Genomic DNA, 15,570 nt, shown 5'->3' on the forward strand with positions numbered 1-15,570 from the left:
CATGTGGAGGATGGAGCAGAGTTGTTCTCTCTTGCCCCAGAGGGACACACCAGAACCAATGGGATGAAATTAATGCAAAAGAAATTCCGTCTAAACATCCAGAAGAAGTTCCTGACAGTCAGAGCGGTTTCTTAGTGGAACAGACTTCCTCGGGAGGTGGTGGGTTCTCCATCTTTGAAAATTTTTTAACAGAGGCTGGAGAGCCATCTGACGGAGAGGCTGATTCTGTGAAGGTTTAAGGGGGTGGCAGGTGACAGTGGGTAAGCGAGAGAGTTGTGTCCTGCATAGTGCAGGGGTTGGACTAGATGACCCAGGAAGTCCCTTCCAACTCTATGATTTTGTGATTCTATGATTCTATTTATATTGTTTCCAGTGGTCCCCAGCCCCCGGTCTCGGGACCGGTCCGTGGATCAGTCAGTACCAGGCCGCGGCTCCTCCTCGTCCTCCTCCCTGGCTGCTGCCTCGGGGGCTGCCCTGCCACTCTGCCCCCGGCTCACCTTTGGTGCCCTCCGGCAGCCTCCATGACTGGGGCTCCCCTTCGTCGGGGCACTGCGCAGCTGCTGCTGGCAGCGTCCCCCAGCGGCCGACAGGAAGTCAGGGGTGCCGGCAGGAAAGCAAGTGGAGCAGGGGCTCAGGCGGCAGCAATGTCCCTCGGCAAAAGACTACCCCCCCCCGGGCCTCAGTAAAATTGTCAAGCGTTGACCGGTCCCCGGTGATAAAAAGGTTGGGGAACACTCACTTTGTTCTTGAATTTTAATTTTGAAGACCTGGCGAGAACTGGATTCTCGGATCACAGATGCTGCAAATGAAGCGAAAGACAATGTGAAGTATCTATACACCCTTGAGAAATGCTGTGATCCTCTCTACAATAGTGATCCTGTAAGTAGCAACTCATTGCTCCTTAGAACGGTATGTCTGTAGTGTTTGTGAGAACCATGGCTGACTGTGAAGAGCTCCATGACTGGGTGTGTTTCTGACAATGTGGCAAATGACGTGAGTGTCTGTGAATGTAAGATGAGCCACACTGGAGCAACATTTCACTTCCATTCGACTTTTTAACTGAAAAGTGGCTAATTTGCTATTTTCAGCCTGCTCCAAGTAGCTTTTCTGCACAGTTCTGGGAAGACTCATGAACCCCCAATTAGGGTTTGTGCTCCGGCGCACTTTGGCCGCTTTGGCGAGCACCGAAGGCCGAGGTGGGCAGCTTCGCAGCGTGGGGGGGGAGAGGGGTGCTGGCGCCACCCTCCTCTCTGCGTCACGGCACTGGGTGCCTCGGGCTTCAGTGCTTGCCGAAGCGGCCAAAGTGCGCGGGAGCACACAGCCCTACTCCCGTGTGGGCAGGATCATTTCCTCTGGGATGATGAGGTTACCTGCCTAGAATGCCAGTTGGCCCTGCTTTAACAAAGGATTGGCCCCTAGCACTTAGCCCAGACAAGCCAGGGGCCCAGTTTGAAAAGAAACTCTGTGTCCGCATGAAGGAGGGGAGTTTTCCTTCTTTACAGAATAGTACAGGAATTATTATTTTGGAGCAATAGGCAGGTTTGTTGTCGTAAGTATCAGTGCCTGGGCATTTTTCATGACTGAGTCAGACAAGAATCTTTACTGACCAGCCCTGAAGACAAGGGGGAAACAGGTGAGATCTCAGCCTTTTGCCTATTTGGATATCTGGGTAACTGAATTAGATCAGATTATCAGGGACGAGGTTCCGAGGTCTTTGGGGAAATGGCCTTCCAGTTAACTCCTACCCGATCTGTGCTTTCCTAATAATTGATGGGGGAGCGGCCTTTTAATTCACTGTCCTTTGGGCAGAGTCCCTCTTCCACTGCTAAGGCCTGACAAGAGCCTGTTTGCAGGGAGCAGAATGGCGAGGCCTGTGGGGCGTCCGAGGGCATCAAGACACATGGGGAAAACTTGCCCTCATCATTGTCTTGCCTTTTAGGTGGCCATGGTAGATGCCATTCCTGGCCTGATTCATGCCATTAAAATGATCCATCATATTTCGCGCTATTATAACACTTCTGAAAAGATCACCTCCCTGTTTGTGAAGGTGAGTGCTCTCTCAAGCTCTTCTCTCCCCCAGCCCAGTCTGGATGTAGAGCTGGACTATTAGGAGCAATTTTAAAAGGCTCATCCTCTGCCTGTCTTTTTCTAGTTGGTGAAGACTAGTGAACTCCCAGCCGTAATACAAGCAAATGAAATGGTTTTCAAGCTGGCGATGGCCTAGGAAGAACGCCAGTCTGCTGGGCAAACAAACTGCTAAAAAGCATTTACACTTGGTGATGCTAATATTTGTATAGTAGATACTGTAGAAACATTTGGAGAGTGAACAACATGCATATTACATACATATTATCATAGCATTAAGGTATACATATTATATTGGCATACCCTTCTGATATATGATAGGAATTCATTTTAAGAGGACTTATAATTAAAGGTTAGAGTATCTTACATCACTGACGAAGATACCAAGAACGAAAAAATACCTAGGAGTTCGTTTTGATGTTTTGGAAGTTTGAGGAATTGTTTATAGTGGAATAAACTGTTATTTGCCATTGCCAGCTTGAAAATCATTTCATTTGCTTGTCTTTTTCTGGTTAGCAAATATTTCTCAGTTTGGTTTCAAGCTCCTGGATTATCATTTGCGGGGGGGGGGCAGGGGGGCGGGGGGAGGGTTCTTCAAAATCCTGGACTGGTGGAAAGGACTTTATTTTATAGTTTTCTGGTGCAAGACCTGCGATGTTTCTTGTAGGTCACAAATCAAATGATCACAGCCTGCAAAGCTTATATTACCAAGAATAATGCCAACACCATCTGGGACCAACCACTAGAGGAGGTTCTGGAAAAAATACACGCTGCTATACGACTCAAGCAGGTAAGCTCGTAACTTCATATAAGGTGTAGCAAGAAGCAAATTTTATGTCCTACTCTTTAAGAAGTCGGGGGAACAAGGGAAGGAGCAGTGGATGCAGAGATTGTCAAGAAAGCATGAACAATTCTTTTGAAAAAGCCGTTTTGATGTACAAAGAATGTCTCAGTGTAGCAAAGGAATGCCAGTCATGGCTGCCTCTGCCTGCTTTGGCATTCCGGGTCAATGGGCAGTCGGGCCTTTTGCAGGGGAGGAGCATTTTTGTGCGTGTTCCGCCATTGGCTGCCATTTTATTTGCCTTTTAACTCTGAGGTGCCGTTGGAGGACTTTTGGAGGGTTTAAAAGAAGCAATTGTTCTAGCACTGAAGCAAGTCCTCTTTTGAGTCTGTAGCCATCTGTGGAATTCTGACATGGGGTGAAATCTCGTTTCTCATCATAGGAAACAATGGAGGTCAGATGGGGGCACCTTCTTTGGGTGCCCCTAGAATTGGACCCCCTGGCCCAATCTTTTTGAAACTTGGGGGAGGGTCTGTTGAGAAGAGGCTCTTTGAAAAATATGTGGGTTCATAGGAAGAACGCCAGTCTACTGGGCAAACAAACAGCTCTTTATTGGTGATCTTAGCAATGAGTACGTGTTGTAGCAGGAGACAACAAGACTTCAGAAAACCCCAGCTTATATACACAAAGCAGACAGTTGGTCTCCCTGCCTGTGCATGCCATTGGCCAAATCAGCATTCATTGGTTTAAACTGACTGGCTATATTAGAACTGATTGATTTGAACTGATTGGTCAATTACATGTCTGCTTGGATCCTGTTTTGGACCTCAAGCTCAGTCCTCAGCTGTTCCTCATATACACCACCCTTCAAACAACACTGAAAGCTTGGAGCCTCTAGCTCAACCCCCCCCCCCCCCCAGGCCACAGAGAAGATGGAAATGGGAAAAATCCCATAGACTTGAATGGCTCCATTGTCTTTAATGGGACTGAATTGCTTTGGAGTTGGCCAAACTGATTTGGCCAGCCATGAATCTGAATCTGCTGATTTGGATAGATCAAAATTGGTTTGAATTGGGTTGGGCCAAATCCAAAATGGTCTTTTTTTTATTTTTGCACATGCCTAGTAGGGGGGGGGTAAGCCTTGGAGGTAGAAATGGCATTCAGCCCCCTTAGTCCAAGCAGAGTCGCAATATCCCATCTTTCCTTTTTGCAGGGGGTACAACAGTGACCATATTAGAGGTAGCTAAACCCAACCTCTCGGGTCCTGCCGTAGGCAGTGGGAGTTTGCCGGTCAACCAGGGCGGGGTCAGACCTGGTGTGCATTGGAGGTCATAAGCCACCCTTCCCAATCCCCATCTGGGTTGTGCTTTCTTAGCCCATCTAAACCTACTTCATCTCAGTGCTCCCTTCTGTTGAGGCTCATCAGTGGGGTGGGGTGGGTAGCCACCCCCATCCAGGCAGGTTGCTGTCCATTTGCGAGAAGAGCATGGGCTATTCCAACTTTTCCAACTCCAGCCCCAGTTTGTGGACAGTGGTGGGGTTTATGAGTGTCTGGGTACAACCACAGCCCAGCACCACACGCAGTTTCAGCCACATCCCCCCTCTTGGGTGTCCAGAAATCACAGGGACCAAGATCGTGGGAGAGAAGTCATTAGCTGAAGCCCCCTTCACATCCCTACATGGGACCAGTTGCCAGGGGCACCTCACAGCAGGTTACCCTGCTGGCTTGGGATCTTCAGACTCCTCTCTCGATGATCCCTCAAAAGTAGATGAGTCAGTCTCTGTCATGGGTGCCAGGAGCACTTTGGCTAGACTGCTGCTCAACTTCCACGGGGCCTTCTTTCCCCCTGGAGTGGGGGCTGTCTCCTTGGGTGTTGCTGTAACCTCTGCTGTTGGGGTGGTCAACCCGGAGTGGTCCAACTGCTTCATTGGGCATTCTGCTGACATGATCTTCATGACCGGCATGGCTGTAGCAGTCATAGTCGCTTGCCTTCTGGCCATGCTGGCAGCCTGGGCTAATTCCTTCTGCCATTGCACTTGGTTTCTGGCCCCTGCTCATGACGGCTGCCATAAGGGTGGTAAGTTAATGGACCTGGCTACGCATGCTTTCTGTTTCTCAGCAGAAGCACTATAGTTCTAAGGTTTGTTGTTTCCTTTGTTTTGCTATATTGTTCCATTTCTCAGTGCGGGGAGATACCTTCATGCTCCAGTCCATACTGTGAGCACCCCACTGGGTCTACACAGTCCTACAGCACCCAATCATACATGGGGTGCCCCTGGTGGTGCTGGTCCATCATATACCAGATCTGTTTGGCAGCTCAGGCCCCCTGGTCACTGGGCCCTTGCTTCCAAAATAGGGTGCCCATTGTGTAGATAGTTGTGTAGCACATCTAAACTGAACTCCCAGCAACTTTCTTGCTGTCTGTGGAAGTGCTCTCAGCTGGGGGTCTGGCTCTCCTCATTTCACATGATGATGCAAACAAAGTGGTCTGAGGATTGGAGAAAGTGCGTCTTGGTCAGTGGTCCCCAACCTGCGGGCCGTGGCCCGGTGCCGGGCCGCGAAGGCCATGGCGCCGGGCCGCAGCTCCCTCTCCCCGCCCCCCCCGCAGTAAAAAACTTCCCAGGTCGTAAGCTTGCAGCCCGGGAAGCTTCTTACTGCGGGAGGGCGGAGAGAGGGAATCAGGCCCGGGCTGCGCCCGTGCAGGCCGCGCCCGCGCGCGGCCCAATCCGCGGGCGCGGCCCGATCCACGGGCGTGGCGCGCGGGTGCGGCCCGATCCGCGAGGCGCGGCCCGACCCGCGGGCGTGGCTTCCGGGCGCGGCCTGTTCCGCGGGTGCGGCTCGCGGGCGCGGCCGGGCGCGGCTCGAGGCGCGGCTCGAGGCGCGGGCGCGGCTCGCGGGCGCGGCCCGATGCGTGGGCGTGGCCCGCACGGGCGCGGTCCCCGCGGGCGCGGCCCGATGCCCTGCTGGTCCCCAGCCTAATAAAGGTTGGGGACCACTGGTCTTGGTAATATGTAAGGTTTCTACCAATTGCCACAATTTACTTAGTGCAAAGGTCACATCATTGGAAAAATCACGAGTAAACCTTGCCGAGACTAAGAAACAACAGCATAAGGTCACTTACATCCCTTCCAACCCCCTGAGTCCCAGTTTGAGTGGGAAAAGCAGACTATGTGGGATCAAAGACACAACTCTATGTGAAAAGCCAGATAAGATCTTATTTATTTATTTAGATTTATTTATTTAGATGTTTATACCGCCCTTCCATATGGCTCTGGGTGGTTTACATAGAACGTCACAGGGTAATTACATGGAACATTGTAACGAATATAGCAAATATAACAATTATAACGTAACATGTAAACCAGAACCATGTTTTAATAGGAACAGTAACATTGACAAGACATTTGGTAGGTCACATTGTTCGGTCATGAAAGGGGATGTCTGATGGGGGGAACCAGTGGATGTTTTTGGGTTGGTTGGCCTCAAGCAAATGCCCTTTTGCAGGCCCTACAAAATTGTGAGCATTTGATCAGGGACCTGATCTCCTCAGGGAGCTCGTTCCACCCGGTGGGGGCCAGGACCGAGAAGGCTCTGGCCCTTGTTGATGTCTGACGTGCTTCTCTGGGGCCAGGGATCCGTAGCCAGTTTGAGGTGGTGGAGTGTAAGGCTCTTTTGGAGATAAAGGCAGGGAGGTGTTCACTCAGGTACAATGGGCCCAGACTGCATATGGCCTTGAATGCGATGACCAAAACCTTAAACTTAATCTGGAATTTAACTGGGACCCAGCCGAGCCGTTGGAGTACAGGCCAGATGTAGGATCTCCATCTTCGTGATCCTCCGTTTCTGAGCAATGGGCGCGCCACTGCCTCTTTTAATCCTTCGGAGAATTCTCCTGTTGAGAGGGAGAGGTTGATTATTTCCCAGAGGGGGGGTCCTATTATGTCTGTTGTTTTTAGGAGCCAAGATGGGCATGGATCTACTGGGCAAGTGGTTGGCCTTGTTGATGCTAGCATCCTGTCCACTTCAGTTTGTGAGAGTCGACTGAAGTAACTCAGTGTTCTCTCCAAAGATGGTCAAGGGGCCTCTAGTTTGCTTTCTATGTCCAAAGTTGGAGGGTCATGGTGGAGAGTTGAGATTTTGTCTGAGAAGTGGCTCACAAATGCCTCACAGCTGATGTCCAATTGACTATCATTTTGGCACCCTTCATCGAGGGTGATGAGGGATTGGACTTTCCTGAACAATTGTGCTGGGTGTGAGTGCGCAGATGCGATGCTAGTCGAGTAAAAGTTGCATTTCTCTGACTTCACCACCATCTCATAGTCTCTTAGTTGTGTTCTCCAAGATGTTCTTGATTCTTCATCGTGAGTCTTCCTCCAAACTTTAGTTGTCTCAATTCATGTTTCTTCCTGTGGAGCTTCTCCGTATACCATGGAGCCTGTTTGAGACGGGGGCGGAGAGGACGTTTTGGAGCTATCTCATCAATGGCTGTCAACAACAAACTGCAAGAGCCCTAGTGTCACTTTGGCTGACAACAGGTCCAGCCCATTGCCAGAGGACAGCAAATCTGCATGGATGTTAAGGACCCTCAGAATTAATAGCCTCAGGAACTGTAACTTCCAGGTGGCACCTGCCACTAGCAGGGCAGGCAGGGCATCTGGAGGTGTATTGGGTGCACTGTACACCAGCCAGATGGCCTTGCTATTGGTTGTGCCCCACCTGAGGCCAACACATTCAATTCCTGGGATTGTCAGTTCAGGGAGAGTCCTGAAGGAGATGTTATTACAGATCAGGATTGCCACTCGCCCTCCCCACCCCATGGTCTGCAACTGATGGTGGACAGAGAACCCGACAGGGCGACTGTTTTGCCATCCCTTGACCAAGTTTCCACCACACGTGGCAGGTCTATCTCCTGCTCTGCAAAATAAGCTTGCAGAGTGGAGGCTTTGTTGTTGATCGCCCTGACATTGCACAGCATCAATGTCGGAGGTGGGTTGTTCCCCTTTGCCTCCACCCTAGTGGCCTGAGAGATGGGGCAGAGGTTAGAAGGGGTTAGAGCATGGTTGTATCTCAAGCCCCTTTTATTGTCCAACCTCCTCCCACTGCTGCCTCTGCCTGTTCCCCTTATTAATGGGATCCCTGACCCCTTTAGGTCCCCCCTTGTTGTTGCTGTATCCTTAGTTGGGCCCAATGATTGAGGGTTGTCCATGACTGATGCTGTGTTTTCTCCACGGGATTGTTAACTGCTTGTTTCCTAGGGTTTTTGTACCCTGGTTCTTGTTTGTCTGCTTTGGTTTTGGTTGGTTTGATTTTTGCCATTTCAGGTGGGTTAATTTCCAGAGGGATGGCCCCAATCCTCTGTTACTACATCTCAGGATTACCCAATCTGGAGTTGGGTTGTTAATTAGTGAGAGGGGGGGGGGAGGGCAGTTGTTCAGGTTGAATTTCATTTCAGGGAATAAGTGGTACATAGGGAGGGACAGTTGTTCAGGTTGAAGGTATTATTATTATTATTGTTTGGGGTTATTGTTTAGTAATTTATTTCCTGGGATTGGGAAATGCATATGGGAGCTGTGATTGTCAGGTTGTTTGGGGAATTATTAGTTGGGATAATGAGTGGTTGGGTTAGGGACATGGCTTTTGATAATTTGGGTGATCAGTCACCCCGGTCAAGGAGTCACCCCGGTCGTGTGGGCAGCAGATCGGCTTAACTCCCAGTGGATTCAGGAGTCCGGTTCCCTCCCGATGGTTTTGGGTGAGGCGGGATGCAGGGCATGGCCGGAAGGGCTCAGTGCGGGGCTCACCTTCCTATCTGGTCTGTTCTCGGTTTTGTTTGGTTTCTTCTGTTTCTGGATTTAGTCAGTTCTTCTATTCTTATTGTGCTTCTTATGTAGATTCCTTGTGTTTTATCTTCCGTTTGATCTTGGCTGGTTGGTAGTTGGTGTTGTCCGTTTCTAAGTCAATTTATGATTTCCATTTTCAACTTGTATTCTTGGGGTGTCTAATTCTTATTACCTTGGTGTTTTTTGGAGTTTTTGCCAGATTTAGTGGCTGTCAGGATCAGTCCCCTGCTCTCTGCCAGGTTTGATTCCACCAAACCATCTTTGTGTGCTGTGCTCTTGCTGCCTTTACCACGTAACCAGAAGGCTTATGGCTCTGTAGTATCTCTTTGATCCCCCCCTTCCTTTGATCCCCCCTCCGCTTTCACACTGCATGTTCTCCCTGCTGTGATACATTGTTGCCGGTGTCCCTGTAAACATCTTATCTGCAGCCTGGGGCGCCGGGCTGACCAAGGCCGTGCTAACTGAGACACTTTGGCAGGAAGCCTGGGATGGCACCTGGGTGGGTGGGGGATGACCCCCTCCCCTTGGGAACGGGTCTGGTTTGTATTGGGGAGAATTGTATTGATAACTGCTTGCCTCCCTGATATCGAACAGTCTTGACTTCTGATGTTTAGGTGTTCAGATCTACTTCCAATTAAAGCTTCCTTTCTATAGAAGCCTGGTTGTGAGTTTTGTCTGCCCTTGACAGTGGCTGGTTTGGGTGGGTTATTTATGGCGGCCTAGTTGTTTCATGGGAGCAGTCTGCTTATGTGACTGTCCCGGCCATCAAGGGAGGTGAAAATGAGGACAACATCACACAGGCCCTGCTCCCAGGACTTCCTCCCAAGTATCCACCTATCTTGCTTAGCACGACAAATGGGGACAGATACAGAGTTTTATCAAAGGCTAAGCAAATGGCAAGGCACAGCCCAATGGTGAGAGGCAGATCAAAGCAGGGGGTCCGAAGAAACAGACTGCATGAATATGTGACAGAATCACTAATTTCTGACACAACCACAGGAGGTGGGGTCAACCCAAAACTTTCAGGGAGTGTTCCATAACTCATATAGTAACTTTCATTTCAGCTAGAAGCCTTGTTCAACAGCCTGCATTTCCCATAGCACACGGCCAGTCTTCAGTTACGTAGTGAAGTTCTTGTGCTGTGGCTGCAGCTGCTGACAAAACAAGCTTTAAAAATGCACACAGCCATTCTGGCCTCCAGGTGTCAATCAGTCAGACTTCTTGGGCTCCAGGGAAGGGTCATCTCTGCGAACCACTGTGCTGCAGCAATTACCACTATAAGCAAAAAGCTCTTTGGGGCACTGTAGGGAAAATGGGAGCTGTGAGGGACTGATGGAAGGACAATGCCCCCAACTTGGGTAGAACTTTAAAAAGATGCATCTTCCTGTAATAATGTGCTTGATTTATGTTCTTCCCCAAAGGACAAGAGAAGGGCAGTTTTGGGAAGGAGTGTCCTATAAGGGCTGGGAAAGGCTGATTGGAGCATGATGTGTCTGTGACATGAATTTAAAATTCTCCTATTCTCAGCAGTCCTGTTTTTGTTAAGGTGCACTGCCATAGCTCTAGTTCCATTTACTTTCTGTTTGAAAATTGTCTCCTGCTCTTCAGGAATACCAAAACTGTTTTCACAAGACCAAACAAAAATTGGAACAAAGTCCCTCTGAACGACAGTTTGATTTTAGTGAGATGTATATCTTTGGAAAATTTGAAACTTTTCATCGCCGTCTACTCAAGATCATGCAAATCTTTGACACCATCACAACCTACTCCGTCCTACAAGATTCCAAGATGGAAGGACTTGAAGTTATGGCAACTAGATTCCAGGTAGGCAAAATGAATTTATTAGTTTAATTTATTTCTCCGTCTTCTCTTGTGAGGGAAATGGTGCTCAGTGTAGAAAAAACATATCACAACAGGTGGGATGGGAATGGTGGCCTAGGATCACTGTGGGGGCAGTCCATAAACACCTAGTTTCTTTAAATGAAACAAAGTCTTCTGGGCCAGATGAATAGTATCCAAGGGTACTAAGAGAACTTGCAGATATAATCTCTGAACCTCTGTTGATTCTTTTTGACACTTTTTTGGGAACAGGCGATGTGCCAGATGATTGGAGGTGGGCAAATGTTGTCCCCATCTTCAATAAAGGGAAAAAGGAGGATCCGGGTAACTACCGTCCTGTCAGCTTGACATCATTAGCTGGCAAAATTTTGGAACAAATCATCAAACACTTGGTCCTTTAGCAGCTGGAACAGAGAGCTGTGATTTCTAAGACTCAGCATGGGTTTTGCAAGAACAAGTCATGTCAGACCAACCCTTGCTGGATCAGGGGGATGCCGTGGACATAGTTTATCTGGATTTCAGTAAAGCTTTTGATAAGGTTCCACATGATATTCTTGTTGACAAGTTGGTAAAATGCGGTATGGATCCTAATTCTGTCAGGTGGATCAATAACTGGTTGACAGATTGTAACCAAAGGGTGCTTGTTAATGGTTCAGCATCCTCTTGGAGAAGAGTGACAAGTGGAGTACCCCAGGGATCTGTCCTGGGGCCTGTGTTGTTCAACCTATTGATAAATGATTTGGATGAGGGATTAGATAGGGTCCTCATTAAATTTGCAGACGATACTAAACTGGGAGAGGTAGCAAACACAACAGAAGACCAAATCAGGATACAGGATGATCTTAATAGGCTCGAGAAGTGGGCTAAACTGAATAAAAGTGAAATTCTATAGGGACAGATGTAAAGTTCTGCATTTAGGTAGGAAAAACCATCCCAGCTGAAACTCAACCCCTCCAAAACAAGAGGTCATGTGGTTTCGTGGACGTGGATCAGATTAGGAAGTGTGCTTCTCCACCTTGGCTGGTGTGCAAGTTAAGCCCTTGCACATATGTGAGAAGTTCAATTTCTAAATAAGTAAACTCATGGAATTAAGTTTTCTTTATTATGAAAATGCAAGCATCTTCTTCAAAGATCTAGTCAGAACTGGTTCACAAAGCATAGGTTGAACAATATAGAGTTTTTTTCTCTTCCCTTGAGAACTCGAACCAGGCACAGTTCAAAGGAGTCAAAACATAGTAACCCTTTGGGCTTGTTGTGGGAAACCAGAGGGCTATAGGGAAAGGGGAGGTTAGAAATGTGAGAAGGAGGGTGAGAAGCATAAAATATGATGGCAGGAAACTGACCTTGGGGTGTCAAGCAAAAGCATCTGTGTTACATCAGGCTAGCGAAACACGTAGACAGGCAACAGAATAATGTGACGGCAGAAATCATGGATTTTCTGACATTATGGCAAGGAATTTGGGGGTGATATTGGATGCCTCCCTCTCAATGGAGGCCTAAGTCACCAGATTAACCCAACTGGCATTCTTCTACCTATACCAGGCAAGGCTCCAAGCACACTACCTGTCCTGGGACACCTGGCCACTGTGATCCAAGCAACGGTCATCTCCAGACTAGATTTTTGTAGCTTACCTAACACAGGCCTTCCCTTACCCTTACCCTTACCCTAGAAATTGCAGCTGGTACTTGATGCAATTGCTGGGGTTCTTTCTGGAATATCTTGGAGAGCCCACATCCAGCCTGTGTTGAGGCAGCTACAGTGGGTACGTGTTATTTACTGAATCAAGTTTAAGGTTCTAGTTTGTGGTTTGGGCCCATTGTACCCAGGCCATGTTGGTTTTGGCGCAGTGTACCTGCAGGACTGTCTTACCTGCTATGTACCCCGTAGGGCACTGCGCTCTTCAGGGTCCCTGGCCCATGTGCAGTTTTCGTGATGGCTGATGGCCCCTGCCTGGTGGAATGAGCTCCTGGAAGAATTGCGAGCCCTGCAGGATCTGAATCAGCCCCACAGGACCTGTAGGATGGAACTCTTCCACCATGCCTTTGGTTGCGGCTCAGCTGGGCACAGGGAGCAATCATGAAGATCAATCCCCCCTTACCTCTCCTGGGATATCTAGTTGAACCTGGGCACTGCAGAAGGAGTGGGAGGGCTTGTAATGTGTTGCGGTATTGAACTGGAATGGTGGGTGGGAGACAAAGGGGATTTCCTAGAAGCCTCTAGGTAACTCTGCCAGCCACTCAATTATCAATACAATGGGTGGGGGAAGAGGAAGGCAAGACATGACTCAAGATGCAACTGTCATGTTGAATCTGTGGCTAAGAGCAATCTATGAGGGAAGATGGTGTCTGGTCCAACTGTGTCCTGGCAGACTTTAGCAGTTTCTGGCTTTGGCATAAGCCTGGATGGTTGAGGGCTACCACTGGTTGTTGGGGACAGTATGCCAGTCTATAGAGCAGGGTCCTACCATACATAACAAGTGGGGTGAGAACTCTAGAAGCTCTCCCACTGTAGCTCCCCCTAAGTACCAACAAATACAAAACACTATTGCCCCTGAGTGTTCCATCTATGCCTTGTGGCTAATAGTCACTGATGAACATCTACTCTATATGTTTATCCATCACATTCATTTTTCTACAAGGAAGGTTCCCATTTTACAGATGCATGAAACTATGCATGAGTTGTGCATGTGTGTACACAGCTCTGTGGCATATCATTTTCTTGTCCCTTTCAGCTTCTCATCTGGATGTGAGTTAACTCTGCTGAGGTGATATGAAAGTTGTCTTAGTGGTAATTTCTCAGCATCTCACCTTTTATGTGTGAATATAATTTGATCTGTTTGCATGGGAAGGATACATGGGTAAACTGTGTCTTGCTAAAACTCACCTGATGAGCTCAGAACTGAAACCCTGTGTCTTGTCCTGTACCACTTCAGGAGCCGGTTTGGTGTACTGGTTAGGAGTGTGGACTTCTAGTCTGGCAAGCCAGGTTTGATTCCCCGCTTCTCCCCCACATGCAGCCAGCTGGGCGACCTTGGGCTCCCTACGGCACTGATAAAGCTGTTCTGACTGAGCAGACATATCAGGGCTCTTTTAGCCTCACCCACCCCACAGGGTGTCTGTTGTGGGGAGAGGAAGTGAAGGCGATTGGAAGCCGCTTTGAGACTCCTTTGGGTAGAGAAAAGCAGCATCTAAGAACCAACTCTTCTTCTTATTCAGTGATATCAGGGCTCTCTCAGCCTCCCATGCCTCACAGGGTGTCTGTTGTGAGGAGAGGGAAGGGAAGGCGACTGGAAGCCACTTCGGGTAGAGAAAAGCAACATCTAAGAACCAGCTTTGTTTTTTGCACCCCCTTAGTTCCAATAGCAGGCTCTGTTCTGAACTGGGTCTTATCTACACGGAACTTTTGCAGCTCATTCAGCTCAGTTTTAAAAAAGCAACATGCTCCTGACCCTGATCTCCACTCTGATTCTGCTCGCTCTTTCCCTCCAAGCCACACTGCTCAGGATCTGCTGTGGAGCTACACTGCGTATTCCGCAGTATCTCCAAGAGTTAGATTTTCTGTGCTTCCTTGGAGAGATTTGGGCTCTTTGGATGCAGATGCCCTGCCTCTTCCGGATTCCCCTCCACCCTGATTAACTGCATCCACACCTCTAGCACTAATGGATTTTCCCTGGAAGTGAAAGATCTTCTCTGCTTGTTAGGGAGACAATATGAGAAAGTGTTCTGAATATGGATGAGTCAGTTTATATTTTCATAAGATGTTTATACCAATTGATGATCCTGGGAATTGCAGCCTGATGTAACTGTAGCCTTAACGTTCTAATCCTACTCATGGTGACTGATGTAGTAAGCCATCTTCTTATACCTTTCATTTATACAGGCTGCAGCAATGCAGGAAAAATGGGAGGTAACTTATCCTAGGGTTGTTCATGCTGTGACTTGAGATGTGAATTGACTTTTTGAACTCAGTTGCTTTGCATGGAGGTCTTTTAATAATGGAAACGAACATTGTGATATGCTGTTTCACTCCTCTGAACTTTCTTATTTCTGCTCCAGCTATCAGTCAAAAAGTTGTTGCATCAGAGTGTGTGCTCCAAAAGTGCTGCCCATTTTTGCATGCTTGAAAATTTATTTTATTTAAAAGCAATAATTTTAAAAAATTCAACTTACTAGACTGAGAGCCTTCCAATATACAGAACTGTCACTGGCTTATGAAGGATTGCAAACCTGCTCCTTTCATTTATAATTCCCCCTACTATAATTTGCTTTTATTATTTAAAAGATAAATTCTCCATTGGTGAGGACTAGATGCTCATTTTTCCTGGCTATAAATATGCAACTGTTCCAGCTGTAATTGTGCTCCCATTCACATTTAGAGCATTGTGGCTACCATGAAGCAAAAGCAGTACAACTTCTTAGATCAAAGGAAAACTGACTTTGACCAGGACTTTGAAGAGTTTTGCAAGCAAGCAAGTGACCTACATGTAGGTTTGAAATTTGCCCAGTTTATTCTTTAGAATGGTGATCACAAATGTTCTGTTTGGATAAAATGATACTTTTTCTTGCATATGGTAAGTTTGATCCTCACAATATAGAAGTATTTTTGCTTATCGATCAAGAATAGAATTTTGACACAATGGTTACTGAATATATCCATCCTACACCTTTTAGGATGAGGTTTTTCTGGTAGCCCCTTTGTGGGGAAAGGTGTTAGAGCCATACACTGGTTACAGTGACAACTCCTGGGGCATTTCTGCACCCATTAAATGTAGTGAAATGCTTACCTTAAGTAGTCGTTGTATTCGAGGCCTTCCATATGATGTCAACCAAGATCCATTGTCTGGGCTACATCCTCCATTTTAAAGCACTAGTTGGGGAATCACATAAAGTGGATTCCCCAACCTATTTAGCGCTAGCTAAGGGGAGAGCAACCAGCAGGCAACCAGCAGAGGGAAGGTCTGGAGGTTCAAATGCACCTGCCTCCTCCCACCCTTGCACCCGCCTCCCTCTCCCTTGTTCCGGGG

At 47.9% G+C, this 15,570-nt stretch overlaps 1 protein-coding gene across 2 annotated transcripts in view; it reads left to right on the top strand.

Moving 5' to 3' along the window:
• The window catches only part of DNAH5 (dynein axonemal heavy chain 5), a 323,270-nt gene that overhangs the window by 54,504 nt on the left and 253,196 nt on the right, over positions 1 to 15,570 (top strand). For both annotated transcript variants that reach the window (XM_077353359.1, XM_077353360.1), the window contains exons 8-12: positions 766 to 879; positions 1,940 to 2,047; positions 2,753 to 2,875; positions 10,316 to 10,531; positions 14,923 to 15,030. In XM_077353359.1, the coding sequence (XP_077209474.1) occupies positions 766 to 879; positions 1,940 to 2,047; positions 2,753 to 2,875; positions 10,316 to 10,531; positions 14,923 to 15,030 (669 nt within the window). The remainder of the gene's footprint in view (positions 1 to 765; positions 880 to 1,939; positions 2,048 to 2,752; positions 2,876 to 10,315; positions 10,532 to 14,922; positions 15,031 to 15,570) is intronic.

The sequence above is a fragment of the Paroedura picta genome, chromosome 9 (assembly GCF_049243985.1).
Source record: "Paroedura picta isolate Pp20150507F chromosome 9, Ppicta_v3.0, whole genome shotgun sequence".
Classification (NCBI taxonomy): Eukaryota; Metazoa; Chordata; class Lepidosauria; order Squamata; family Gekkonidae; genus Paroedura; species Paroedura picta.